Source organism: Lepidochelys olivacea (assembly GCF_965140295.1).
Source record: "Lepidochelys olivacea isolate rLepOli2 genome assembly, chromosome: 6".
NCBI classification, from domain to species: Eukaryota; Metazoa; Chordata; order Testudines; family Cheloniidae; genus Lepidochelys; species Lepidochelys olivacea.
The window spans coordinates 17,328,946-17,355,521 of NC_140416.1; the positions used below are offsets into that span (position 1 = coordinate 17,328,946).

The 26,576-nt window shown below is 44.3% G+C and overlaps 2 protein-coding genes across 3 annotated transcripts in view; one reads left to right on the forward strand and one right to left on the reverse strand.

The window, feature by feature from the left end:
* Window positions 1–13,101, reverse strand: part of LOC311521810 (ribonuclease inhibitor-like) — a 35,078-nt gene extending 21,977 nt beyond the window's left edge. Inside the window, exon 1 of one of the 2 annotated variants that reach the window (XM_084630422.1) lies at window positions 12,990–13,101. In XM_084630422.1, coding sequence (XP_084486548.1) covers window positions 12,990–13,056 — 67 coding nt within the window. In that variant the 5' untranslated portion in view covers window positions 13,057–13,101. Of the gene's footprint in view, window positions 1–1,699; window positions 1,840–12,989 lie in introns of those variants that run through there. The other variant, XM_084630421.1, reaches the window with a different exon arrangement.
* Window positions 13,102–18,065: 4,964 nt separating this feature from the next.
* The window catches only part of LOC311521521 (uncharacterized protein), a 173,757-nt gene continuing 165,246 nt past the window's right edge, over window positions 18,066–26,576 (forward strand). The window contains exon 1 of the mRNA XM_084629849.1: window positions 18,066–18,172. The gene's annotated coding sequence lies outside the window, so the exon portion shown is untranslated. The remainder of the gene's footprint in view (window positions 18,173–26,576) is intronic.

Consider the following 26,576-nt stretch of genomic DNA (forward strand, 5'->3'; position numbering starts at 1 on the left):
AACCCAAAGCAAACAAAAGTAACCACTAATCAAAGCCCACATTCCTTTGTGATCACTTGTCATGTTAAAGATCTTACAAGTAAGTTCTGGTTTAGGTCTGGGACACTGTCATTTAATTGTTCTATAAATTACTGTAGGATGCTGTATAAATACTATCTTAATAAAATCATATAGATTGCTGCCTCATATCTAGGGTTATGCAGCTTAAATAAATACCTACATCCAAATAGGCAAACACTGTAAAATACTACTCAAAGCAGTTTTGAGGGAATGATGCACATGCAGAGAGCACATGACTAAGCGGACAATGTACAATGAAAATGCCCAATACAAACTTTTTGAAAAGAAAAGTACTGCAGGACCCACAAAAAGAGAACAGAAAGCTCAGTTACAAAGGGTGTAATACAACCTGCAGTCACTGCCTCAATACTGCCAATAATTCAATATAACAAAGGGGCTTTTATTGCATATGCATACCTAACTTAAAGGCTAAAAAGCCACAGTCTACACAAATCAACTAGAATGGGGGAGCGGGGGCTAAAAAGTATTTTGGGAAAAGGGGGTGAGGTTCTGTGGCCTGCATTGTGCAGGAGGTCAGACTAGATGATCATAATGTTCCCTTCTGAGCTTAATATCTATGAGAACGCTGAAAAAAACTTTAATCTAATATTTAAAAAATAAGCCTAACTATGAGCAGCTGATTTTGCAGCCATGTCAGGGTATTCGAATGAACTGGAACAGTATCGGGAGTATACCACATCTGCATATCCAGCATAGACCACCACAGCAAAGTGCCAATTATTGCTGTTGTGATCTAAAAGTCCCTGGTGGCAAACAAGTTTCTCAGCACTAAGGTGTCCGAGGAAGGCATTGCAGCTTTTGTTATACACTTTTACCAGGGTTCTCAACAGATCCTTCTCGGGACCAAATGCTAGCAGGTTAGTGTGGAATCAAACAGTGATTCAGGCCTTAAAAACCAAACTCTCCTCAAGAATGAGCACGGGAGAAACACCTATACAGAAGAGGCTAAAAAGAAGTCCCTGTGCTCTGAGGATGAAAAGCAGGAAGTGGTTCAAGGATTTTATTGAAACACTTCCATTTAGTATCCCTGACCATTGGGGAGTCACCACGTTTTAGGCCTGACAGCATGGTAACCCACCCCAACAGCAAACTGAGTCAAAGATGGGTGCGTTAAAAATACAGTGGAATAACGAGATACAGTACTTAACTGGTAGTGGAAGAGGAGTTGGGGCTCACACAATTTTTTTTTACTTTCATAACTGACGCAGCAAGCCCAGAAGTGCCAGGGCAACGAACTGCCAAGCCTCGAGGTGCAGGGGCAAAAATTAAGCCCTGATTAGATACCAGCATTGCAGACAAAGCACACCCATAAGTGGCTTGGATTTAAGTCAATTCAGTGTATTTCTCCTAACCAATCTGGACAAGAAACGAAGCATCCCCACCCCTCTTTTGCATTTCAGTCCTGAAATCACATTGCCAACTATGCATAAATTCAAGAGACCGATTTCCCCCCCAACAACCCCTCGCAGGATTTGCAAAATCCAGGCTCAGCCAAAGCATGTCTAACCCTGCACCTAGAACACGCCAGCCAGAGGCCTGCGCTGCGATTAACAGGCATAAAGCTACAGCTTGATCAGAGCATTTAGCAAAGAGAGAGAGGAAAAGATCCTGTTCCTACCAGATCCCCTGTCTCGGCCTGAAGAGAGAAGCGGAATTCCTGCTCCGCTGGAGACAGCCCTGCCCTGGCGACCACAGTCCCCTCCTCCTGCCTGCAACAGCGGTGTCTACTGGTGGAGAGCAGTCAAGTGCCCAGCAGAGCCGCTCCCCCAGGCGGGGAGGGTGGGCGAGGGAAGTGAGGCGCAGCTGGCTCTGGCTAGAGAGCTCTCTTGGCAGCTCAAGCTGGGGCCCGGCTCAGGCTTGCCCACTGTCTCACATGAGCAAGTGGGGTTTCCTCCTAGCTGCGTCCCTCGCCTGAAGCGGGACTATAGCTCGGAGGGAGGCATCTATGACCCACTCTTAAAGGCACAGGCTGATATAGCCATTGCCCTGCAGGGTATTTCAGATTAGCTGCGTGCTGGTCGGTCCCTGCTGCCCCCTTTGCTCTCCTAATCCTTCCTCAGCTTCTGCTACCCAGCTCCTAGCACCTGACTTACTGAAAAAAGAAAAAGGAGGACTACTTGTGACACCTTAGTCTCTAAGGTGCCACAAATCCTCCTTTTCTTTTTGCGGATACAGACCAACACGGCTGCTACTCTGAAACCTAGCTTACTAAAGAACTCGTACAGAGAAAAAACAGGTCACTTTTAGGCTGTCTCACAGTTTCAGTGAGAAGTGCACCTATGTTCTCCCTCCGGCACCCCTCAAGGGCACCAACTTAAGGTTTCCAGCTCCCACCGCTCTTGAGCAGACATCTGGATCGCTCTCCCTCCTTGACTGGGGTTTTAAGGCTGCACAGCTCTCTGATATCCTAGCACCCCAGTCTGCCTAAAGCCCCCACCCATGCTTTGCTTTCTTTCCAAGGGCTATGACCGGCGTATTGCCCGCAGTTACAAGTTACCACACAGCTCTTTCTAAACAAGCACCTTTATTCTTTAGGTGAAAACATTATAGACAAAACAAAGACAATAAACAGATTTAAACCCACATTAAACATACCTGGCTAACAGCCCTTTCAATGCTTCAGCAAAGGTTAGCACCTTCCCTTGGATAGAGAGTCATGTACATTTAGTGAATCAAAATAAAGGCCATGCATCAATTCAAGCTTATCCTTTTATACCAAAAGCCCTTTCTTTATTTCCTAGTCTCTGGAAAACACAGCTGGAGCTAGTATGTGCAAACCACCGCAAGGGGTGGTGCCTCTCCCGAGTTGTTTACAATCTCAGGGATAACCACCCCCTATTGTTTTAATTTCTGTAGGAGCTATGGTAACCCTCCCCCAAGGAGTCAAACACAATGATACACAAACCATTCATAAAATTAAAATACTGCCCAGGGTTGCAATATCTGTCACAGTCTTAAATATAGCCTTTGTTCTACCTTCCCTCTTATCACTTGTCATGTTAAGTCTAAACACAGGCTCTGATCCTGCAATGAATGCTAGGCAGGTGGACCCCTGTACTGCACCCATTCTAAGTCCTATGCAGAGCTCATTGCAAGACCAGGGTCTCAGACTGTAAGTTCTTTGGGGTGGGGATGGGGACTGTCTCCTATAGTCTTAAAGAGCCTTGCAACACTATACTAACAATAATTATCTCCCTGGTGTATAGCCCTCCCACTCTCTATGTTGTATTAATGAGTTATAAAGTAACTCAGTGCAATATAAACACTTTCACTCCTTCCCCTTCAGACATCAGCTGCCAAATAAATACATAAATAAAAGAGGAGCCCTCTCCTTGGCCAGAAAGCAGGGGGACAGAGCTGACTGAGTGAGGATAGAGGAAGATTAAAAGAAGAAGGCATAAGGGGGTGGCTAACAGGTAGATCAACCGAGAGACAACACAATTTCTCTTGCTAAATTTAATATCTGTATGGAAAGGCTAGAAAGGAAAAAGTAATTGTCTCCCATACATCCCTGTGAAATTACTTCCGTTCAAGCTCTGGGGTAAAGGCCAAAAAGGCACATTTTGCTGAGTGCACGGATGGGAGATTGCGGGTGGGGCTGGAAAGAGTTGGCGCTAAAGAAACTAGTGCTGGCGGTGCTAGACAAAATACTGGACATGCTGACCCAGATCCTGGGAGTTAGGGGCCTAAATACCTGTGAGGAGCTGGACTGGCATTCTTAGGTTTTCCACCCTGAAGAAAAATAAATCCCCCTCTTCACCCAATATCAGTGCCCAAATGCTCCCCAGGGACAGTAGGGAATGTTCCCCTCAGGGAAGCAGCCTAGATGCTAGTAGAGAGGAATCTAATGAGAGAGGACACAGAGTTACCAGGGAACTAAGACAGCAGTGTGAAGGGGAATCCCAGATACCATTGCGGAGAACATGTTTGTTTTGGTTGAAGAGTCTAAAAAAACAATTTTCAGAGGCTTAAAAATGTTCAGCTCTCAGGGAAATTGCTAAGCGGGTTTATGTCCCTGTAAGTGTGTCTACCTCCATCTCTTTTACAAACCCTACGGGCAACAGCCTTTCTCCCTGGCCCTGTACCTCTGAATCTCTCCTTCTGTTAGTGAAACACTTTGAAAGATACTGAGCATAGTTGAGCTGTATGTCCTAAGGCTGAGAAGCCTCTGTTCTCAGCCATTTCACATGTAAAAGGAGTGGAAAGCTTCAAGATAGGCTGGTGAAAGTTTGCCCTGTTTGCTGCTATGGTGATTATTTTGGAAGAAGGTGCGGCCATCACAGGGCTTTCCCAGATGCTAAATACAAACCCAGAACACAGGCAGGAGAAATGGGGAGGCTTCCATGACACATCCATCCTCTTATTGCATGAACTACATTCATATGAGTTACTGGATTCTATGTGTCATCTCTCTAAACTGCTTCCTCACTCTAGCCTGCTAGCCACTCCCTTTCTCATTCGTCCTTATGTTTATATCCAAACACTTAAATCCCTTGGGTAATCCCAGCCCACCCCCAACTTTCCAGGGATGGAGCATGGAAAAGCCCATGGCTTTAAAGTGTGGGTATAAATAGTTTACTAGGCTAGACCCAATGAACAGTGAATTCAGAAGTAAATCCCTCCTCCAGTTTTTTTTTATTTTTAAAATATAAGATTCCCTCTTCCTAATTCAAATGATGATTCTCTGATTAATTACAACCAGCCATTCCTCCACAGATTAGCCTCTGCAGCTCCCATCCCCCAAAAGGAAAAGTTAAACTAGAATCAGGTTTTGCCAATCCTGCAATACTTGTTTGGCTGTGTACAGATCTCTGAAAAGGGAGTCAGTGAGAGACAGCAGCTAGCTATTTCCTGCCTTGGTTTCTATGCAACCACTGCTGTTTGGCGACAAAATTTGCCGTTATACACACAATGCCTGATAGAGAGACACACACACACACATTTTTGGTCATTTTCCCTCCTCCTGTGTATTTTATTGGTGATTCCCCTCTTTTGCATTGTATCTGAATTCTGTTAGGCTCCGGAGAGGACAGCAGAACAATGTTGTGCTAAGGTGTTTAGTTTTTCTTTTAATTTATGGTGCAACTTTATCAGACCTATTGTGATTGTAACAAATGAAGCCTAACATGAGCAGATCTTGGTTAGCTCTGGTACAAAGTGCCAGAGCAGATTTCCTGGGGGAAAAAAAAAACAGATGGAGTAAGTCTTTATTTTGATAACTTCCTTACTGCCTGAGCCTGCAGACACCTACACATGCTTAACTTTGAGCACAGGAGAAGTCCCATTAAAGGCACTTCTGAATATCATGCCACTTAGTTAGGGACTAAAGCCTGTAGTTAGGTATCTGAATTCATGGGCTCACGTTTGAAAATATTAGCTGTATTTTTTATGCAATTCCTGTACTTGTTGGCTAATAGTCCTCAACCAATCAGGTTATATTGATCTGTGTAATTACTGTATTTTCTCTAAATGTATAGCAATTCTACTATAAATGAACTGTCTACTATAAATCCCACCATTCTGATTTGTTACTGCCCTCTGACCTTCCTCATCCCATATTCCCTGCAGCAAACATGGCCACCTCTATTTCACAACCCTATCCTTCTTCTCCCCTGAACTAATATTTCCCTGTGACAATCTGGAGAATCTGTACAGCTTATGAATTCTGTTTGATAGTGGGGACTCTATATCTGGGTCAGTCAGCAAACTTCATTTTGAATGTGTGGCGCTTCCCTTCTCTGATGTCTTTTCCCTCCATATTGAGCTAAAACCCACAGGAGGTGACAGGAGAAATTATTGCACCTGGCACAGGGCTAACATTAGAGGGTCATTAAACATTGATGATTGTCCATTGAAATGGAGCACCCTTGGACAAAGTGATGGCTACTGCTCTGGGCAAACCAGTTTTTCAACTCTGAACTCCAGGAGGTGGTAACTGAGCAATTGATCTCTTGGTGGTGGATTTAAATCACCAGATAATCCTAATCAGGGGGTCACCTGAGAAAGGGGATTGAAGAGTATAAAATAAAGAATCTCTAGCCTCTTATCTGAGAGGTAGTGGTGAGAGGAGATTCAGCAGGAGGGGGGATGGCGAGGCTCCGCTCCGAGACCCCTTAAAAGATTGTGGCCTAAGCCCAACAATCCTCAAAAGCGTTTAGGAACCTGGGGTATGGAAATGTCTAGGTAATTGTATCATTTTACCTAGAGCTGTATATTTCTTGTATTGGCTAAAATAAAGAGTAACTGTTTTAGAATCCATTTGTGCAATGCCTGTGTGTTATGTGCTTTGCCCATCACATGTTAAATGGTTTCAGAATAACAGCCGTGTTAGTCTGTATTCGCAAAAAGAAAAGGAATACTTGTGGCACCTTAGAGACTAACCAATTTATTTGAGCATGAGCTTGGGTGTGCTTCAGCAACTGGATTGCCCTTTGGGATGCGGGGAATTTAGCACTGGTCCTGGGAGCTTAGGACAGCTGGATCATCAGGCCCCATTTCTGTGACGGAGTAACAGGTTGCCTGTGCTCAGAGAGGAGGACAAAGCAAGAGAGAGTTCTGGAGCCTACCTAGACTAAGGAGAAAGCTTAAAGCATAGCTGGCCCAGTGTGATGAGAGTCCAGTAGGGGAAACTTTACCAGGACTGTGATACACCCCACCTAGTTGTCCTTGACCCTGAGGCAGTTTTAGCCCCTCACCCCTATTAAGAATTGCATTTTAATCTGTCTATTTTTAACCCTTTCTCCCCCCATTTCCCAGCTGTAAAAAGACTAGTTACATGTAAGGGACATGGAGGCATATGTGAGACTCCACCCTTCAGTGCTGCAGTTAATGAACCTGGAGAAGGAGGTGGAGCAAGCAGGAAGCAAAGTTGCTCAGAAACATAGGGAAGAAGTACAGATAAGGGGCAATTAGTTTTCACCATCTGTGCCCTTGAGCAACATTTCACACCTGGTTGGCCTTTCTTCCCCCCTGCTAGTCTGGGTTTATTGACTTCTTCTAGGGGCAGGGAAGAGCAGGTGGACTGAAGAATATCAAGGGTGGGGAGGCAGCTATGTTTCAGTAAAACAATACAATGGTGGCGTTCTCTATTAGCTTGGTAATACAGTACCTGTGTCCTAGGCTAACAAACTCGTCAGCTTTTGGCCTTGAGGTTTATTTAGCTTGGCATTAGGTTATTATTTTATAACTTGAAAGTGATACCTGTTTATCTTTTAAATAAACAGCTGACCACTGCCTGCCTCCCTAGCGAGTCCTTCTGTGAAAGAGGACTTGGATGGTCTACTCTACGCTTTGCAATGCACCGATGATCGTCTCCTCCATGCTGCCGCTTCAGAGCATGGAAACCAGCCATCAGGGGACAGCTTAAAGGACCTCTGCAATAGTGGTAGCCATGCCCCACCAGGCAACAGTTTTCAGGCAAATGTGTATCGGTCCCCTGGAAAGCTCAATCTGTGGTGACCGGAGATTTTACCAGTGCAGCTGATGACAGTTGCTGCCTATATCAAAGGGGAAGAGATGTCCTTTTTGTGTGTCTCGGGATTGGAGAGAGGTTTCCGCCTCCGTTTTGCATGTTCCCAAGAAGTGGCTGGGGAAGCATGCTCCTGTACCCTTCATCCCTGCCCTACTGGCCTGATCCAAATCCCCTGAAGCTGATGCTCTGGTTCCACCAGGACAGGCAATCGGTTTAAACGTCCAGCTGGGGATACCCTCTGCGTAGAGGGGCCCCAATGGTTTAACAATGGCCTAGCTGGCTCTGTGCCACCTGTTGCTACCCAGCCCAGTGTAGTAAGTATTCCAGGGCAGGGACAAGCAGGGAGCCTGGCTGAAGTGTGCCATCTCTGGCAATCCTTGGCCAGCATGATGGTCCCTGGAGGACAATTACGGTCGGTATGGAGAGACTGCAGAAAGCTTCCTAAAACCCAGCCCCTGGGAGGGCTGCTGAGCACAGCTTGCATGCACCTGGGCCAGAGATAGGCTTGGCAGAATCCAGTTTTTATTTTTTGTCATTTCAACAGATATTTTAAAGTTCCCAATATTTATCTATTTGAATTTTCACAGTTGCAGGAAAATAAGCGGGGGGAAGGCTTAGGGCAGCACTGATAGAAGAGTTATAGGGGGCTCCTAGTGCTGCCAAGGGGCCTGAGATACCTGGGAGTCAGGTGCAATCCTGCAATCCTGGCCCCGTGGAGCAGTGAATCCCAACCAGGTAGGAGGACAAGACCCTGGCCATGGGGGAAGCCACCTTGCTATTGAATGGCTCTTGCCAGGGATAGCCCCAGCACTCCTGGCCAGTGAGTGAGTGTTGCTGTGACAGCAGGGCTACTGAGGGTTCCCTGCAGGGTGGGTGACACCGGTTCCCTGCAGGCACTAGGTGTGGGGGAAGCTGTGCTTGCTAACCTCAATATTTTTTTGTTGTTGTTGATTTCAGTGTCAGGTGAAACTGACGTGTACCAATGACTAATGATTTAAATTGAATCCTGCCAAGCCTACCCACAGATTGTAATGAGTCATGCTGCTAAATCCTCATGGAACATTTTGATGCTATAATGATGGGCTCTATAGAAAACCAGAGAGGGGAGAGAGAACAAGCTGGAAAAGTCCAGAAAACTCTCCAGCCTGAGGGGCACTGTATATAATTAAACTATAGCCAGCTAGCTATATAAACTGCCAGAAAACAAATAGCCACTCATATGAGATGTATAGATACACTGGCCCATCTGCAACCCTTCACCCATTATCTTCCAAGTAGGGCTGTCAAACAATTAAAAAAATTAACTGTGTGATTAATCATGCTGTTAATAATAGAATATCATTTATTTAAATATTTTTGATGGTTTCCTACATTTTCAAATATATTGATTTCAATTACAAAGTGTACAGTGCTCACTTTATATTTTTATTACAAATATTTGCCCTGTAAAAAAAAAAAATCGTATTTTTCAATTCACCTCATACAAATAGCATAGTGCACTCTTTATCATGAAAGTTGAACTTAACTCTACATGTGTATGTACAAAAAAAAAACCCCTGCATTCAAAAATAAAACAATGTAAAACTTTAGAGTCTACAGGTCAACTCCTGTGTTCCCTCTAATTTTTCCCCACATGGGTGCGGAATGAATTTTGTTATGTGCACCAATATGGAGGTGATGGGGGTGAGGGACTCAGGGCTGGGGCAGAGGGTTTGGAGGTGGGTGAGGGGAGGGATGAAGGCTCTGGCTGGAGGTGTGCGCTTGGGGTTGGGGCCAGTCATGAGGGGCTCAGGGCTGGTGCAGGGGATGAGGACTCTGGCTGGGGGTGCAGGCTCTGGGGTGGAGCTGGGGATGAGGGGTTGGGCTCCGCAGGAGGGTGCTCTGGGGATACAGCGGGGAGAGAGGACTCCCCCTAGCTCTCTCTCCCTGCAGCAGCACCTGGGCTGGGGTCGTGGACAGGCACCCCTTCCCTGGCCATGGCTAGGTTTGGGCAAGGGGGAGGGCCGCGGCAGGTCTGGGCCTGGGTTGTGGCCAGGCGAGAGTCACCCCTCCCCTGGCCGCAGTAGGTCCCCACTGGGTGGGTTCTGCAGCTTACAGGGAATTTAGGTCCACTCAGTCCTACTTCAGACAATTGCTCAGACAAACAAGTTTGGTTACAATTTGCAGGAGATAATGCTGCCCGCTTCTTGTTTACAATGTCACCTGAAAGTGAGTACAGACATTTGCATGGCACTGTTGTAGCTAGTGTCATGATATTTACGTGCCAAGTGCGCTGAAGATTCATATGTCCCTTCGTGCTTCAACCATCATTCCAGAGGACATGCTTCCATGCTGATGACAGGTTCTGCTCGATAACGATCCAAAGCAGTGTGGACTGATGCATATTCATTTTCATCATCTGAGTCAGATGCCTCCAACAGAAGGTTGATTTTCTTTTTAGGTGGTTTGGGTTCTGTAGTTTCTGCATTGGAGTGCTGCTCTTTTAAGACTTCTGAAAGCATTCTCCACACCTTGTCCTTCTCAGATTTTGGACAGCACTGCAGATTCTTAAACCTTGGGTCGAGTGCAGTAGCTATTTTCAGAAATCTCATGTTAGTACCTTCTTTGTATTTTGTCCAATCTGCTGTGAAGGTGTTCTTAAAACGAACATGTGCTGGGTCATCATCCGAGACTTCTAGGACATGAAATATATAGCAGAATGCGGGTAAAACAGAACAGGAGACTCCTCCAAGGAGTTTAGTCACAAATTTAATTAACACATTTTTTAATGAGCGTCATGAGCATAGAAGCGTGTCCTCTGGAATGATGGCTGAAGCATGAAGGGGCATATGAATGTTTAGTGTCTCTGGCATGTAAATACCTTGTAAAGCCAGCTACAAAAGTGCCATGAGAATGCCTTTTCTCACTTTCAGGTGACATTGGAAATAAGAAGCAGGCAGCAGTATCTCCCGTAAATGTAAACAAACTTTTTTGTCTTTGTGATTGGCTGAACAAGAAGCAGGACTGACTGGACTTGTAGGCTCTAAAGTTTTACGTTGTTTTGTTTTTGAGCGCAGTTATATTACAAAAAAAGTCTATTTGTAAGTTACACTTTCAAGATAAAGAGAAAAGGAGTACTTGTGGCACCTTAGAGACTAACCAATTTATTTGAGCATAAGCTTTCGTGAGCTACAGCTCACTTCATCGGATGCATACATCCATCGGATGAAGTGAGCTGTAGCTCACGAAAGCTTATGCTCAAATAAATTGGTTAGTGTCTAAGGTGCCACAAGTACTCCTTTTCTTTTTGCGAATACAGACTAACACGGCTGTTACTCTGAAACAAGATAAAGCGATTGCACTACAGTGGTTTTCAAACTTTGGGTCACGACCCAGTGTAGGTCGCAGAATGCAAGGCACTGGGTCAACTTGCTCAGTACCCAGGGGGAGGCGACAACTAGTAGTCCCTACCTGTTCTGACACCATGCTGCACCCCAGAAGCGGCCAGCATCGGTCCGTCTCCTAGGCAAGGGGGCCATGGGGCTCTGCATGCTGCCCGCATCCTGAGCATTAGCTCCTCACTCCCATTGGCCGGCCAATGGGAGCTGGGGAAGGGGGTGCGGTACTTGCAGGTGAGAGCTGCGCGGAGCTGCTTGCACGCCTCTGCCTAGGAGCCGGACCTGCTTCTGGCTGCTTCCGGGTTTCAGTGCAGTCCACAGTGGGAGGGCAGGCAGGAAGCCTGCCTTTGCACCCCAGCTGCGCTGCGGACCAAGAGTCACCGGAGGTAAGCCTATGCCCCAACCCCACATTTCAATCCCTTGCCCCAGCCCTGAGCCCCCCAAAAACCTGGAGCCTCAAACCCTCATCCCCAGCTCCACTGGGTCGCAGGCATTGACAATTTTCTTCAACTGGGTTGCCAGAAAAAAAGTTTGAAAACTACTGCACTACAGTACTTGTATGATGTTTCTTGAAAAATACAATTTCTTTTGTTTCTCATTTTTACAGTCCAAATATTTGTAATAAAAATAATATAAATGAGCAGTGTACACTTTGTGTTCTGTGTTGTAATAGAAATCAATATACTTGAAAATGTAGAAAAACATCCAAAAATATGTAATAAATTTCAATTGGTATTCTATTGTTTAACAATGCGATTAATCGTGAATAATTTTTGTAGTTAATTTTGTGAGTTAACTGCGATTAATTGACAGCCCTGCTTCCAAGGTTTTCATTTCTATTACACACAAGTGCTCACTAACCCAAGGGAGATAGCTGGATGTGGAGATCTGGCCAAGGGTTAATGAAAGGCCTGCTGAAGCGAAACCCCTTCCCACCCACACTAAAATAAATTCTGTCAAGGAAATTAAAGTTGAATGGCTGTGATCTACCCCCCTACAAAGCATGGCCAGGGCTGATGACAAATGATAACCATAGAGCAAGCCGAATTGCTTATTGCTCAGACTCTGATTCAGTGTGACTCCAGGGAATAGAACAAATGGCAAGTCTATGGCAGTGTTATGTCAGGACTAACTCCCACTGCCAAAACAGCCTTTTCAGGCCAACCTCCTCCTGCCATCAGACCCCTACTTCCCAGTTCCCCAACTTCCCTTTCCCCCGGTTTCTCCAACTGGGCCCCTACCCCCTCTTAGCTACCCCAACCTCTCTGTAGTGCTATCTTCCTTAGTTCCCTCTAGCCATCCAAACCCCATACCACCCAAAAAGGTGGCTGTCCTCATTTGTGGCTCCTCTGACACCCTTCTCCCCCCCCCGCCCCATCTCAGCTTCCCTGGCAGTGTCACTGCTCACCAATAAAACCACATTATACAGGGTGCTGTCCAACAACTGAGGCACCATTTCCCCCCTTCCCCCAGCCCCTGGCTGCACCCCAATCCTCCTGGTTCCATCTCCTCCATTACCTTTGAGAGCCTTTGGTGGCCACGGGACTGTCAGCCTTTTACTACCTCCTCTTCCCTTTATCTTCTGGAGCTGGCTGGCTTCCATTTTAATTCAGCAGGGAGACCACCAAAGGGAGCCTCTTAGGGCACAACACACTGCCCTGTCCCCCAGCCAAGAGGGGCCATGGCTCCAATGATAAAGTGAGGTGGATGGGTGGACTTCAGCTCGCTCTTTATTAAGAAGGGTCTGGGAAAACCTACCCACACTGAGCAGGGATTCCCCCTACTCAGAGGAAATAACTGGTAAAAGACTGGCAGGGAGGGACTCCAGGTACAGCAATATCCTGCCTGGTAGGAATGGGTGAGGAACACCCAGCCTGTGGGGGTGGAGATCCAGGGTACATCGACACTGCAGCTAAGAGGGAGCCCCCCAGCCTGGGCAGACAGCGCCGTGCAAGCAGGGGTTACCCTAGCACACCAGATAGAGCTGTGTGTGAACACCGCGGCACTGGCAGAGTCTCAGGCTAGCCACCGGAGCGTGGATTCAGCGGGGTGGGTTTTACCTCTTCCTCTGCTCCAGACACACGGAAATCTCCGAAGGCCAAAGGAAAGCAAAAGTCTGGCTCCCATACAGTGCTCGCGGCTGTACGAAGGCACTGGCTGCCGGGGAACTCGGTGTAGCAGCGTATGTTGACAATCAGCCGCATGATCGCTTCCTCCGGGGTGTGCATTAGCCTTTTCCTGCTCCAAATCGACTTGCTGCGCGAAGGCACGTGGCTATTGCAGTGGGGCTCGTGCGCGGGGAAGAATCGAAAAGCGCCTGTCTCCCTGCAGTCGGTGTCAGCCTGGGGAAAGCGCCCTGCGGCGGGGCGGTCTGACAGTCTCTGCCCTGCGGGAGGAGAGAGGAGACGAGAAGAGGAACGGGCAGCGTTTCCCCCAGGCACTGACGTGAGAGGGGGAGTTGGAAAGCGACGACACTGGAAACACTGCTGCTGAAACTACGTGACCCCTGGAGAGTGGAGGGAGACGTGTTCCTGGAACAGGGAACTGGAGGTTATGAAGACAACAAAGTAGCGAAGGGGAAGGCGACAAGCGTACGCTACCAGACTGTGGCTATTGAAAACAGGGGGTGGCGAAATGCGTGCCCACCGCAAGCCCACTCCCGTTCCCAGTGCTGCCCCACATAATGTAATGATTGATAGTGCAGTGGAGCTACTCCAATATTTCCAGGTAGAAAACTGGTTAACTTGACATTAAAGGTTGCTACCAAAGGTAACAAAAATAATGCCAAGACTATTACAGTTAAAAAAGAAAACCTGGTGCATCTCTGGAAATGGGTTGGACTAGATGATCTCCTGAGGTCCCTTCCAACCTTGATATTCTATGATTCATCCCGAGACATGTATGGAACCTGCCAGGATCACTGGTCCACCCTGCCTCAGCCCAAAGGAAACAGAAGCCCACTGCACGTCCTCAGCTGTGGAGTCCCCTGGGGCATGGGAACCCTGATAGCATAATGGGGTCCTGATCCATGACTTGGGCTCCCGGGTGCTACCGTTATACAAATAATAATAATAATAATAATATACCGACCATCTAAACTAAATCTCCTGCAGCCCCTGTGTAGGGGCATGTTGAGAGTGGGGAAGAAGAGGTGTGGCTTGGGGACCACTGCCAGCTGGTATGGAGTAGAACACTGGGAGGCTGCTCTAAGCTATGGCAGGGTAGCAAATCAAGGAGTTATAAGTAGTTCCTTTAGGCCCATTCATCAGTGCTGCCCCAGAAAATCTAGCCCAAATATTTGAATAGTATTAACAGTTCATACATTCCCTACCAAAAATCTACATGCAAAAATTAACTTTAGACACTCAAATAACACTTTCCACTCTGACCCTTTCCCCTACTATTATGCAATACAGTTGCTTAACAATATGTTAGCTCACAATGGTATATAGTATGAGAAATAAGTGAGAGAATAACTATTAATAATTCAAATCTCATGTTGTTCCATAGCAGAAAGGATAATTTCCGAAGATGTGTCTTAGTTTCAGATTAGTATTAAATAGAAAAGAGTGTGCTTTGGGTAATAAGCATCGAATTAAATAACTACATCATTGGAATGTTTATGCTTTAGTTAGAAGATGTGTGTGCAGTACACCCTGAAGAGCATTGATGATGTAATTTGGTCAAAGACTATAATGGCTACTGTAGCTGTGTTAGTCAATAAGAACAAAACCACTTGCAATGGGTTTAAGAATGTAGGTTAATATTCAGAAGAATTTTCCATTTCAGCTATGGAACAAGTTGCCAAGGGAGGCTGTGGAATTGCTGACATTGGAGCTGATTAAAGTTACTGGAAATTTTATCAGGGATGTGTCCCAGATAAAGAAACCAATCTTGTCACAGGGCTGGGAAATAGATTAAATAGCTAGTTTATGTGTCTTAGAAAGGTCTTCTCTACTGGGTCATCTAATCCATCAGTGATGTTTCTAGGACTTTTTTTTTTCCCACTTGATGTTTCAAATGGCATGAAACTTTGTAGGAGTTTATAGAACAGTTCTCTGGCAGCCTGCAGAGGGCATTGCAGGCTCAGTTTGCTTTTGTCCTGTGACTGAACTCTGCATTATGCTTTTATTTTCCGTGTGGTTTACGTGTTTCAATATCATCCAAGCTTTGCTAGGATTTTGGGGTTAACATGTTTTACTCACTGAAACTGCATCATGAAAATCTATCTTGGAGAGTGAGAGCAGCTGGCCCCTAAGAACAAGTTTACTGGAGAAATGTTCTGCATGTGGTTTGCATAGCTGCTGATGAAAGAGGGGAATGAAATGGATTTTGCTTTCCCATTAAATGCCTGCTGCATGCAAATACCAGTGTAAATTTATATATCTTTACAAGATAGATTTGCTGACATCTGGTTAATTCATATGTTTATGGAATCAGAAAACCTGAAGATTTTATAAGACCACTGCAAAATCCCAGGCTACATAAAAATCACACACTTCGTATACTTTTTGAGCTCTGCTTTGCAAGAGTGTTAGTCAATATTCTCTGTACATTAAAAGTATTGTAGCAAATCCATGGCTTCCTAAGATTATGTGGGTGTTACTATAAAAAGCACCACTTAATCACTTTGCAATGGCCAAGAGTCCCCTTTCAAGTGGAATTTCTGGTAATGCTCTCCCATTTGAACTCTTCCTTCCTCGGTTTCATAAGGACACTTCCCATTAATGTCACTGTCCTGAGTGGCAAAGATACTGTATTAGTACTTTCAAAGATTTCTGTGGAGACCTCCAGTTGTCATGTTGTAAATTAAATGTTATGAAAGAAGCTGAGTGTTTTGCATTGTTATACATGTGTAGGTGTTTGTAGCCCTTCTCCAGATTGTAGCTTGCAAACAATACATTTTCAACGTAGAGAAGTGCAAAAGTGAAGCAGCAGCTAGCAAGACCTTCAGGAAAGCACAACTCATACTTCATATGGTGTATACAAAATATCTACACATGGCACTGATGCAAACAAACAGAAGATAGATGCCAGTGCCTACTCTTTTTAAAAGTGAGTTGTGGCTATATCGCTCTCTTTGATGAAACAGATTAAAAAATGTAGTGCAATAATTCACAGTCCACTGTTGATTTTTGTAACTCTAGGGAGCAGTTTGGCAATCTCGTGAATGTGTAATGTGGTCCTGTCAGCGTGTATGTCCCAAACTAGGGCCCTCATTCCCCAGCCATGGGGCTATCTCACAGGCACCTCTTTTAGCTCTGGCGAGGAAGCCAGGCTTTTGTCACCTTCAAAGTACTTTCCCCTCAATGCACAGAGTGGCAGTGATGAGTTTCACAGGGTGCCACATCCGGCTCTCCTTACTACGAGGAGGGTCATGGAGGTATGAAGACTTTGATGGTAGAAGAGGTATAAGGAGGGGGGACATAAAGACACCTTGGAACAACCCACCCCAAAGTGTTAAAACAATTAAGTGATGCCATTTATTTATTACTGTTGTTTGTGTTATACCTATTGTGCTAGGCACTGTACATACACGTAGTAAGAGACAGTCCCTGCCCGAAAGCACTTACAGTCTAAATAACCAATACAAACAAAGGAAGTAGTAGTACCCCCATTTTACAGGGCAAGGACAGAGTGATGAAATGATTTGACTAAAAGTTAAACAGTAAAATTTCTAACACAGTCAAATATTAGAGCTCAGATTTCCTCTCAAAACCATCCTTCATAGATCACCATCTAAAATTAATCTGAAAACTGTTAATTGAGTCCTTGAACAAACCCTTATAATTTGTTAATTCTGGATTTTTGAATGGTTGAAAGTTAAACTCCTAGAGACTATTAGGAGTTGAGGGATACTGGAAGGGTAATTATTCAATAATGTCTCCTGTTGGACATGTGAACTCTTTATTTGATTTTTTACCTTAATTTCAGATTCTAGTTATTACTTGGATTAAAAAAAACTTAATTCATTTCTTTTAAATAATTATACTTGTTAAATGTGGGTAATGATTTTCACAGCCCTATTTCTTCTTCGTTGTAATACTTGAGTATTTTTGGTATGCCCGTTCTAATAAAACTGGTCTCCCAATTTCCCCCTATGAATATCTTGTCTTTATTTTTCATTATTTCTGGGCTGGACCTTCTGGGTGAAGCAGATATTTTTAATCTTACAAATTTCAACACTAAATGGCATTTGCATTTATTAATGATCGCTTCGGGCTCTTTTAATAACTCCTCACTTTCGGCAAACAGTGCCAAAGATGGGAAGGGATGTTACTGGATTGAAAGAAAACACCCAGGACAGGAGGCTGACGGGAGTGCCTGGCATCCAGCTATTGTCTGAATTCCCCAAATCACGCGCATAATGATCATTTTTAGTGCACTGCAGACTTTGTAACACTGCAAACCAAGTAGTCAGGCAGAGCTACAGTGCAGACAACCTGGGACGGATTTGTATAAAGGGGAGTTCAGATTGGAGAGCAGAGATCTCGTTTTATTTGTTTGTGGCAAAGGAAGAGTCATCCCCCCCGCTTGTATAAATAATAAATGGCATAGATAATTATAACTAAATGCAATAATAAAGGGCCAGCTGGAGCCCCGCCTCCCCCCCCTTTTTTGTTTGTTTGTATGTTTACAACTGAAATGATTGGTGGCTGGCTTGGTTTAAATTATTTAGCTGTATTGAGCCCCAGGTTTTTTTTGTTTTTTTTTTCCTGTGGGACTTGCTCTCATTTAATGAAGTTAACACAAAAAAATACACTTTTGGAGAATGCGGGCATCGATCCCGCTACCTCTCGCATGCTAAGCGAGCGCTCTACCATTTGAGCTAATTCCCCGCGTTGGGTAATAGGTCACTCCATAGCCCTTTATAGTCTTCCTCCTAGCCCGCGAACCTTCAACGTCCCCGAGTAGGGGAGGGGTGCCGCCGCACAGTCACTGACTGTCCTATGGGAATAACCCACCGGGGCTGTGGTGGGGGACCGCGCCGGCCGGAGAGCGCAGGCGGAGGAAGGACTACATTTCCCGAGATGCATGGGGCGGCTCGTGCGCCTGCGCGCTACAACAGCCCCCGGGAGGGGAGGGGGAGCGGCTGCCCGCTCGCTCGCTCGCTGAGTCTCATTGTGAGAGACGCCGCTGGCGGGGCTGGAGCCGGCGGCTGCTCGCGCCCTCGGGAGGATGCGCACCCGGGACTGGGGCTCCCGCCGGGACCGCGCGCGCGGACGCCGCCCCCTGCCCAGCGGTAAGGAGCCGGCTCCCCGCGGGGCAGCGGCCGCGGGACCCCCCCTCCCCACGGGCGGGGCTAGGGGTGTGATGAGCGTGTCGGGGCTCGGCTTCCCCAAGGACTGGGGGGAAGGTGCCTCCCCCCCGCCGCCCGGATCTGCTGCTGGGTGTCCGCGGTGGGGGGGGGCGTGTAAAGAGACCGGGGGTGTGTGGGCAGGAGGTGGTATGTGGGGGGAGTGGGCTGGGCTGGGCAGGGCGTGTGGGGGCGGGGTGCCTGGGGCTGATGTGCAGGGGTCTGCATGGGGGTGGCATGCAAGGGGTTGGGTATGTGGGGCTAACGTGCAGGGGTCTGTCTGCACGGTGGTATATGCAGTGGGGGTGGTATATGCAGTGGGGGTGGTATATGGGGGGTGCGCTGTATGCAGGGCACGAGGTGTCTGGGGAGTGTCCATATGCGTCTGTATGGGAACATGGGAGTATTTCTATAGCAGGGTAATACGGCGGGGAGGTCTGCCTGGGGACATGGGATGTGAGGGACGTCTAGGCATAGATAATCTCTGTGAAAGGCTTGTCTGTTGAGTGGGGCTACAAGGTGTCTGTATCTATGGGTTTCAGAGCAGCAGCCGTGTAAGTCTGTATTTGCAAAAAGAAAAGGAATACTTGTGGCACCTTAGAGACTAAGCTCATGCTCATATAAATTGGTTAGTCTCTAAGGTGCCACAAGTACTCCTTTTCTTTTTTGTATCTATGGGGAGGCTCTGGGTGTGTAGCTCTGGGGGGTTTGAGTGTAGTGTATTTTCTGGACTCTGTGTGGTGCGTGTATGTATAGGGAGTGGTAGAGGGTGTATGTATATTACAGCGCACGAGTCTGGTAGAAACCACTGTAGTTCGGGACATGTTGTGGCTTTTATGGACAGTTGCAGATAGGCAGGCGTGAAGTTCGTATCAAGAATGGAGACTGGACTAAGATGAAAAAGTTCCTATATTCAACATAAAAACTGGAAAAAAAATTCTTTTATGTCTTTGCTTTTGTTAGGGGAGGATTTGGAATTTTTATGAATAGAATTCATTCATCTAGTCCTGTAAACTTTAAAAATGTAGAAACAGATTCTCTTCAAATATTGGAAGGGAGGGATAGAAGTGGTATTGGTGTGGGGTTTTCATTTTCCCCACTGGAAAATGATCTTCTCACAGCTAATCTGAACAGTCTGCATGCTTAAGGATTTTACAAAATAGCATTGGTATCTGGGTAGCATAACCTTCCTGGTATACAAAAAGGTTTGGTGTGGGTGTTCAACTCAATGCCAGAAAAGTCTGCACCGGAATGAATGAATGAATGCATTCATACAGAGGGATCTCTAAAGTGTTCACAGTCTATTCACAGTCCCTGCTCAGTGTCATTTCTTTCTCTGACTTATACATCTTGATTTTTGTTGACATCAGGTTGGTATACCAATATTCAGAGGTAGAGTACCTGAACTTGTATTCTCTCTCTTATTGTTGTATTTCCCCCATGCTTGAAATAACTGTACAGAAAAATATAACCTGAATTCTGGCACCTATGCTTTGTTAGTAGTGAGGTAATCTTGCTTAAGAGAAACTGTTGCATCAGTTATGCTAATATTAAAATAATGATATTTAATAAAACAGGTTAGTAAAACTTTCTTAAGGCAGAGATATGAGACAGTCTTTTTGTATGAAGTTATTCATACAAATACAGAAACTGAAGTGAGCTGTAGCTCACGAAAGCTCATGCTCAAATAAATTGGTTAGTCTCTAAGGTGCCACAAGTACTCCTTTTCTTTTTGCGAATACAGACTAACACGGCTGTTACTCTGAAACAAGTGATCTATCCAGTATCTTTTCTGCTAGAGGGCTTATACAAATTACTTTTGAGTAAATCACAATAAATCCAAAACAAAAATAAAAAGCAACAAAAAAGTGTAATGCATCTGACCAATTGGGGGAATGCTGTCTGAGTTAAGAATTTCTTCCTGACCCCAGCTGATGATCAGATTATGTCCTGAAGAAAATGACTGAGAGCTTTTGTAATTTTTATCTTAGTTTAGTGTAACTACAACTGCAAATGCATGTATCTGGTGTGTTTAGAATTTTAAAAATCTGTCTAAATAATATCTAGCAACATCAAGTTTCATATATGATGTATAGTTATATTTAAAATGCTACCTTTTTAGATTTTATTTTGCTCCCATTTAATTTCTCTTATTTTTTCTCCTTGTAATGTGAAACTTTTTTCTGCTTCTGTATTCTTGTTTCTGTAATGTTTGGTACTAGATAACCAAAACTGAGCACAGTCTTCAAGGCAAATACATATGATTAAATATCTGAATAAAGGTTTTTCCATAATACTTTCTAACCACCCTTGATAGCTGCCTAACATTTTAGATGCTTTGTGGACCATGGCTGCATGCTGAGATGTCTTTATTGAACTGAACATGGTGATGTCTAGGTAATTTATCTGAGCAATCACAACTAATTCTGAATCACAGAAGTATAAAATGGAAAAGATCTGGTAGATCATCCAGTCCATCAAACTCATCAGTATATGTGAGTGGTTTATGTTGGTCCTTGCATTGTGTAGTATTTTGCATTTATCTGGATTAAATTTAATCTGTTACTTTGTTGTCCCTTTAACCAATTTTAATTCTCCCTAGTTTTAAAAGTTTGAATGACTTTGTGCTCACTATATTTTGCGTCCTCACTTTTCACCCCTTGTCCAGATTAATTGAATGCATCCGATGAAGTGAGCTGTAGCTCACGAAAGCTTATGCTCAAATAAATTTGTTAGTCTCTAAGGTGCCACAAGTATTCCTTTTCTTTTTGCGGATACAGACTAACACTGCTGCTACTCTGAAACCTACTACAGTACTGATATTTGAGGCAGCTTGCTATATTAACATCTTTCTCAATTGAGAATTGTATGTTCTTGTTCTCTTTCCTTTCTCAAACAGTTTCCAATCCATAAAAGGTTTCTGCCTTTTCCCTCTGCTTAACAGATTTTCTTAATAGCTGCTTGAAGGACCTTTATCAAAATTTAATCTTTCAAGAACTTATCTCCCTTTTTTTTTTCTCCCTTTATCTACTGTTGTCACATCTGAGAGAATTCTGGTACGTGAGAAGGCATGACTTTAACTCCACAGAAGCTGTGCTGGCTTATTCTTATCATAATTACAGTATCTCCATTCTTGTGAGGTATTACATTCTTTAGTACTATTGTTATTTTTCTCAGTAGTGAAGGAAAAGCTGATGTATAAACACAGTCCCAAGACCACCATTTATATTTTCAAGAGACATGTTGGGCCTTCAGCAATTAATTTGTCCTCTTGCTCCATCACTTCTATCTCTGCTAGTGTTTCACCTGCGTCACTCATAAAGCGTTACCTTAGCTGAGGTGTTCAGCCCTAGTTACCTGTGAGAAATGATGTGCATGCACAGTCTTTAGCTTCTCCACAGTCTTCTTATCCTCTTTGTCTTTTTTACACCCTGCTGGTTTAGAAGACCCCAGGGATTTGCCTGCAGCTTTCTTTCTTTCGTTCGTTCTTTCAATATTCTGAAGCATCACAGAGTTTGTATGTACCCCCTTACTAGTTTACCACACATGCCTTCCACATGAGTGGTGGTGGTCACTGACTGAAGTTTTTGGAAATTAGTCTTATAGCTAAATCGGTGAAAGAGTTACTTAAAGCAGTCACAAGCACGTATGCAGCATTTTTCTTAGACGCTACTAGATTAGGTGCTGCAGGCCAGTTGCTGTGTTGTTTGTGTGTTTTCTGTGACTGAGTCCTGACTGCCAAAATTGGTTGCATCAGTGACTTCAGCAGATGAAATGTAAAAGTGGTAGGGGGCTTTAAAGGGATTAGCTTGTTCTTATCAGCACAAGCAACTGTTTCTCTCATACACTGATTATGTATTTTAATAATGTCTGATGGCTGGTTGCTTTGGGGGAACTCTCCTTGCAGCCAAAATCCTGCTTCCTTTTTCTCCAGAAAGCGACTATACTAGAGTGTATAACCGTATCTTTATAAGGTCAAATAATCATGAAAAAGGGATGCTAGGAAGGTTAAAAATTGAAACTGAAAGCCCACTGGTTTATCTGTGGTTGCATTTGAGCTTTATACTTCTATAGCTGTTGTGCTTTCTTTTTCTGCAGTTAATTACATGTGCTATAGTGGTTCAGCTCTCACAGCTCTGTGTTCACTGTGTGAGTGTTTCTCATGGGTTTGGAACTAGTAAACATGGCAGCTGAACATCGGAGAACAATCTCAGCAAATAGATCTACATTCATAAAGTAAGACAACTGGTGTTTCTAATGGTGTCAGTGGATTTCAGTGGTTCCCTTTAGTTCAATATTGGAAAGGACAACTCCTATTGTTTATATTTTAAAAAGTAAAAATAAATGTTCACAAACATTATTATTTAGATAAGGCTAGTATATGTGCCAGAATAAGTGCCTGCTGTTAATGTACCACAGCTTTGCAGTTCTCAGTCAGAAGGTTGAACACATTCATTTATCTGCTAAATGGATTGGAAGATAATTGGCAAGAAATCTTGGGTATTCCTATAAAGACGCTGATGTCTTGGACAGTCCCTGTTTTCTTTTTCCTGTTTTTTCTGCCCTTGTCATACAGCGAGGCGCATTGGGTAAAGGCTTTCGAGAAGATCAGAGATATTTAGAACCTGTGTGCTGTGGCTGGACTGATGCTGTTCCAGAAACATTGCGTGAAGTGCTACATCTGAAGCACCGTACCTGGTAGCTCTATTAATGGGAGCCTAGTTCAAGCAATGTAAAAATAATTCCAAGATAAAGTTAACGCTCAGTAGAATCAAACTTGGAGGATTTGCCTGGTCTCAGTCTGGTGCTGTGGTGGGTAATGGAGTTTTCCATTGGCTACAATTGATTTTTAAAAAAAATATAGATATCCACATCAAAGTTAGACACAAGAAAAGTCTGCTGCTAAACCCACATGTAAATACATCCTTACTGGGAGGGCAGTACCCAGTTCAGAATTTACCAGTCATTCTGTAACACTTTTTAGCAATACAGATTAAAATTTCTGTTTTTTCCATACTGTTCTAAAGAACACAGAACTAAGTATCCAGCTAATTAAGCAGATTTTAGCTCAAACTATGGTGTCTATAACAAACTCCCAAAATATGATCAATGCTAAACAAGCAGCGCAAACACAGCATTAACAAACTGGAGCTGATATTCAGAAACACATAACAAATCTCACCTCCAGAACTCTAGTTGCCTCTAGTACACGGGTTCATGAACTCTTTCATAGCATGGACCACGCCTGAATACAGAGATGCTATCTGGTGGACCAACTCCCCTCCTGTTCCAGATCATGAAGACCATCCCCTCCAATTTGCCATTGCATAATATCCCTGTGTTAACATCAGCAAATGCTTAAGTAGAAGAGGAAATATTAATAGTTCTTAATGCATTTTTAGCTGTTTCCTCATGCAGTTTAGCAATTGGAAATAGGGTACAGAAGCCAGCACTAGGTAACTAGCCACCTGTGTGTGGACCACCGTTTGAGAATCTCTGCTCTAGCCCTTGAGGCTGTAGCCATGGATTGTCCGGAGTGAGGACTTCAGGCTCGATAAGGATTCAGTGTATGCATCAAGATCCTGCAAACTTAAACAAATGAACCACTTGCCCCAGCCTCTTTCAGTTCAGTATAGTTTTCTGTAAGCTACTTGGCTCCAAGCCAGGGAAAATTACCTCAAATATAGCCGTACTAAGAACTCTTGAGAATATGTAAATCCCAGTCTCTAAATTAAGCTTCCTCTTCTGTACAATCAAATTGAACAGAGACACACACTGGATGTATTTTTGACAGTGTTCTTAGGCATGCGTAGCTCATCTCTGCCTGGTTCATGCCACTTTGCCTAAGAGTGAGTGTTAGTACAAAGAAAAGGAGGACTTGTGGCACCTTAGAGACCAACAAATTTATTTGAGCATAAGCTTTGTTGAGCTACAGCTCACTTCATCATCAGTTCACGAAAGCTTATGCTCAAATAGATTGCTTAATTTCTAAGGTGCCACAAGTCCTCCTTTTCTTTTTGCGAATACAGACTAACACGGTGGCTACTCTGAAATCTGTTAGTACAAAGACACTCTTCACTGCTTTAGGCCCTGCTGGCTTTCTGACAGAAGAACTAATGGCAGCATGCATAAAAACACTCATTTATTAACACCTTCAACAGTTAGTTGATCCCTCTTCCACTCTGAGAGGTGGGGATGGGATTCATTTTGTCAGTAATGTGGAGTGTCTGCATTAACCAGTGAGCTTGTAATAGCTGAAATGACCATCAAAGCTCCTTCAGCATTCCAGCCCCTTTCCTGCTGGCTTCTCTTCTCACCCAGCTGGCTCATCTCTTAATAGCTTTTGTTTGGGACTGGCCAGCAGGCTTGCATTGTTCTTTTACATTCCCATTCCCAGCTGGCATGTTTAATTCCTCTTTGGGGCCAAATGGCAGTCTCTGGCCTGCAAGCTTCCTGCCAATGCTGATCTTCTCATTCCACTCTGAGCCCTGAAAAGGGGGATTCTCCTTTCTCTTTCCACTGCATGGTAGTTTGCTAGTCTTCTAGCTAGGAAGTGTTGCTTAGTGGGATCATGGTTCCCATTCATTGTAAGCAAGCGAAATGACATTTTACTAATCAGCCTTAGGTTTGCCTATATATTTTCAAAGAATATCCAACTGCAACCTTTTCCCTCTGATCAATAGTGATCTTACTAGTTAATGTCTACTATAGGCTCATTTGTGGAACAAAGTTACAGTGCTAGTTATTTGTGTATTGCACTTCTGGTTTTCTCCAGGGGTTTACTACAGAGGGGAGAGGTAGGGGAAGTAGTGAAATGGTCTGTGCTAGGGCAGTCAATTAATTGCAGTGAACTCATGTGATTAACTCAAAAAAACTAATAGTGATTAATCACAGTTTTAATCGCACTGTTAAGCAATAGACTACCAGGGAAAACTTATTTAAATACACCGGACCCTCACTAGAATGTGGGATTTGGGATCCATGCCAAGTATCGCGTTATAGCGGGGACCACGTTAAAATGAAATTACTGTATACAGTAAATGTCACATCTATAAAGTATAGAAAACCTTAGAAAATAAACTCCTAGTTGAAGGGAACAATAAATGAGAAAAAAAGTGTTGCTTTATTAGAGATTTAAAGTAGACATTACAATAAACTAGTCTAGTTTTTCTTAAAGTCGGTGACTTGCTTTTGCTTCTTGCTGCTGTGCTGCTTCCGCTTAGCAAACTGCAAAAGACTACGGAGCTGCATAATTTTTATAGGCTCAACGTCTTGCGTCTCAAAGCAGTCTCTAAGCCAGCTACGGGTCGCAGTTGATGTTCAAACGACGTCCACTTCATCTTCCTCTTCTTCTTCCACGGCGAAGGCCAATTCTTCAGCTTCTGGAATGTTGTTTGGTTGTACTGCCTGAAGAATTTGGTCATCTGTTAGACTTTCAGCAACGGGACAAAATTCTTCTGCTTCATGGTCTCCTCTTATCCAGGACTCGATATTTTGTGGCAGAACAGTTACTCTGAGCCCGGACAGTTGCTGGCACAGCTCCTGCATCCACTCCATGTCTGTTCTTCCAACTTCCTCCTCTGTAAATCCCTTGAAGTTGAATTCCTCCTCAGACTGTGATCTGCTTTCTTCATTTTCTTCCGGGAGTAGGTGGCCAAACGACTGTCTCAGTCCCACCATCCAACAGCAGTTTATGGTTTCAGCACGTAATAAATTCCAGGAATCGCCGCCAATGTAAAAGCAGTCTTTTATAGTCAAGTTCTTCAGAAAATCGGTGACAGACAACTCGCTTTCTATCATTTGTTATACCAAGTTCCGTTGATAGTGCTGCTTAAAAATGGTGATAATACCTTGATCAAGCGGCTGAATTTTGGAAGTTGTGTTTTTAGGTAAGTATTCAATCCATATTTTACCGTCAGGGGTTCTGAGTCTTTCGGCCGGAGGATGCCCCAGACAGTTGTCTAGCAAAAGAGTGGCCTTTTCTTCTAAGTGATTTGCCCGCAGATGCTTTCGCACAGAAGGGACAAATTTGGTGAAGAACGATTGTTCAAAAATCTCTCTTGTCCTCCAGGAATTTTTGGAGTTCTTGTACGAAAACGGCAGGCAATTCACATTTACATGATGAAAGCACCAAGGCATGCGAGACTTTCCAATGCACAATTGGATAGCGTCCAATTTCTCCTGCACTGAGTAAGCCTTCCTTTTGCCCGACATTTTTGACATCTTTTTCTAAAGATAAATACAGTACCGTACCTGTAAATTTTTATTAAATTACATTTGTATGGCGTTCTAGGCCTACAGCAATTGTCTTAGGGCTTGTCTACACTACCGCGCAGGGTCGATCTAAGAT